Source organism: Phytophthora infestans, genomic scaffold, assembly GCF_000142945.1.
Source record: "Phytophthora infestans T30-4 supercont1.3111 genomic scaffold, whole genome shotgun sequence".
NCBI lineage: Eukaryota > Oomycota > Peronosporomycetes > Peronosporales > Peronosporaceae > Phytophthora > Phytophthora infestans.
Window position 1 is genome coordinate 1 of NW_003305559.1, and position 2,647 is coordinate 2,647.

Below are 2,647 nucleotides of genomic sequence, written 5' to 3' on the forward strand. Positions count from 1 at the left end.
TCTTTATTTTCACCACCCCCCTGGGTTATATATATTCCCCATTTTGCGAGATTCTAAAATTTTTTCCAGAATGTAAATTCCATTAGGAGGTAATTGGTTCAAAAAGCCATTTTCCAGGCAATCGCCGGCCACGGCCAGCCAGCCTTTGAAGACTTATTTCACATTTTGTTAAGAACGTAGCAAAATCGATCTCTTCTGAAAACCTTCAGCAATTTTCCAACACTGGGAACGTTCCACCCCGTCAAAAACTAATGACGCTCTTTTGCTCTATACTTCGTGGCTGTTTGACTATGATCTACCAAAAAAAAATACTGCTTTATAGAGCTAAGGCAGGGCTTTCCCGTAGTGGGCTCGTTTAGCTGAATCACACCATTAGTTTAATAAATATGTCAGCAAAGGAGAAGTGTTAGATTTGAGATGGAACAGAGTGGTATCAAAAGATGCAATTCCGTCGTGACGAGAGCAAGAAGGGTCAGTTTATTCAGAGCGGACTCTGGTATTACAGCCGCCACCCCAATTACTGCGGAGAGATCATGATGTGGGCTGGTGTTTTTTTCGTGAGCGTGCACACACTGCCGACCACGGTGCTGAAAGTGTGGGCTGGTGTGAGCCCCGTGTTCGTTACATTCTTGCTTATCTTCGTGTCGGGGGTCCCGCTGCTAGAAAAGCAGGCCGAAGAGCGCTGGGGGGAGACGAAGGCGTACCAAGCGTACAAGGCACAGACGAGTGTGCTGCTGCCCATGTCCAAGCGCAAAATGAAGACGACGTAAGAGAGAAAGAGGCATCACACGACCCGTAAGCTGAAAATGTTGGAATTCATTTCAGAGGTCTGGTTAAACGGAGTTGGGAAAGGAGCTGAGAAGCTGCTACTGAGAAAATAGGTGAGACTCTAGTAGATCAGATCGTTGTATGAGAACGGGGTTGAACCCGTGAGTGTTGTTAGGAGCTCTGGTGGAGCACAACGCTTAAATAATTCAGTCTTCTTTTTCATTGCAAGTGCGAAAGTGCTCGGAACCGAGTTCCAATAGTGTGACGGGGTCACACAGCACCTTGCGCTAGAGGAAGTTATCTTCCGAGAGTATACAAACTCTCAGTGAACGGCAGTTCACAGGTCCCCTCTTTAATTAAAGAGAGCGAAGTGACCTAAATAAGGTAGATTGTAAACTGAGTATATTTATAGGTAGGTTAAGTTTGGGTTTAATACAAACTGTTAGTTACCTATAGAAAATCCAATGTCATTTAACCAATGGTTGGCTTTGAGCGACCTTGGATCCAATGTCATTTAACCAATGGTTGGCTTTGAACGACCTTGGTACCTTGTACCAAATATCTCGGAGTATGACGTGTCATACTCCTGAAGTGTGAAGTGTCACACTTCATGTAACCAGGGTACACTTAGGGCTACGTACCCCGTCACATCCTCCCCCACTTAGGTTCGGTTTACCGACCAATCAGAATGAAGAGGTGTTCGTCACAAACTCTCATTCTCAAAGTCGAAAACCATCGACTTGGCCGCGCAAGCGCGGCGGAGGCTCACTTCACAGTTAGAGCCTCGAGCAGCAACCTGTGCGCTCTTCGTCTAGGTCTCCACTTCGACCGTTATCATGCCTCGTGGCACTGCAAAGAGCGGTGCTAAGACACGATCCAAGGCTGCTGCCGACAAAGGCGCAAGCCAAGAGCTCTAAGCCTCACGGCAAAGGCTCTGCACTCAAGGAGGCTACTCAGGTGGCCTCCGAGGCGATCGGTTCCTCGGGTGACACGGCTGTGGACAAGCGCGCAAGCAAGCGCCGCAGCCCGTCGCCCTCATCTTCAGACAATCGTCCGAACCCTCGGTTCGTAGAACGCGAGTTCAACTCGGGTAGTGAGGACGATGCCGAGTCCGGGAGCACTCATGATGCTCCTGCGGGCTCTGTGGGAGGGCACAGCCCAGTGCCCAGTGCGCACAAAGATGACAGCGTGCAGTCGCTCGCTAGTGATCAAGGTGATCACAGTCCTAGGACCTCTGTGCGCTCTGAGAGTCCGGCTGTCAAGGCTAAGGACGCTCCCAAAGCCGGTGGCGATGAGGAAGAGAATCCTCGCAAACGTCTCTCGCTTGCCGAGGGTCTTGCGCGTGCTAAGGCCTCCAAAGCCGAAGACGCCAAGCCCTCAAAGAAGCGTACTGCTTCCAAGTCTCCACTCCGCGAGGAGAAGGAGACTCGTCGCTCCTATCGGAGTATCTTTGACTCCTCGGATGAAGAGGAGGAGAAGGAGGAAGAAGAGGAGGAGGCGGGTGCTATCGTTGAGCCCCGGGAGGTCTCGAATGACCTCGACCAGCAGGAGGAGGAATTCCAAGCTGCCCAGCGTGTGCGTGGGGGTTCGGTGGCGGCACCCGTCAGCCAGGGAGCTGTCATCAACTCAAGAGGGTATTGGCCTCCCGAGGAGAGCTCTGGGGCTGACCTCTTCTTGAAGGTTCTCGTCGCTCCTCGTGGCCTTGTGGGCGGCCACACTTCTAGGGGCATCTATGAACGAGCCCTTGTTCAGAAGGAACAGTTGTTCGTCGACAACTTGGAGGCTGCTCGGTGTGTGCTTCTCGCGCCACACCGCATCCCTCTTAAGGACTTAACTATGTGTCGTAAGAAGCTCGAGAAGCGAGGTGGTCTCTTCCCTC

At 51.4% G+C, this 2,647-nt stretch overlaps 1 protein-coding gene across 1 annotated transcript; it reads left to right on the forward strand.

Moving 5' to 3' along the window:
• Positions 1 to 440: 440 nt before the first annotated feature.
• Positions 441 to 770, forward strand: PITG_22439 (uncharacterized protein; the record flags this gene model as incomplete). Its single annotated transcript, XM_002909764.1, has 1 exon — positions 441 to 770. The coding sequence occupies one exon, from the start codon at positions 441 to 443 to the stop codon at positions 768 to 770; it is 330 nt and encodes a 109-aa protein (XP_002909810.1).
• Positions 771 to 2,647: the final 1,877 nt, after the last annotated feature.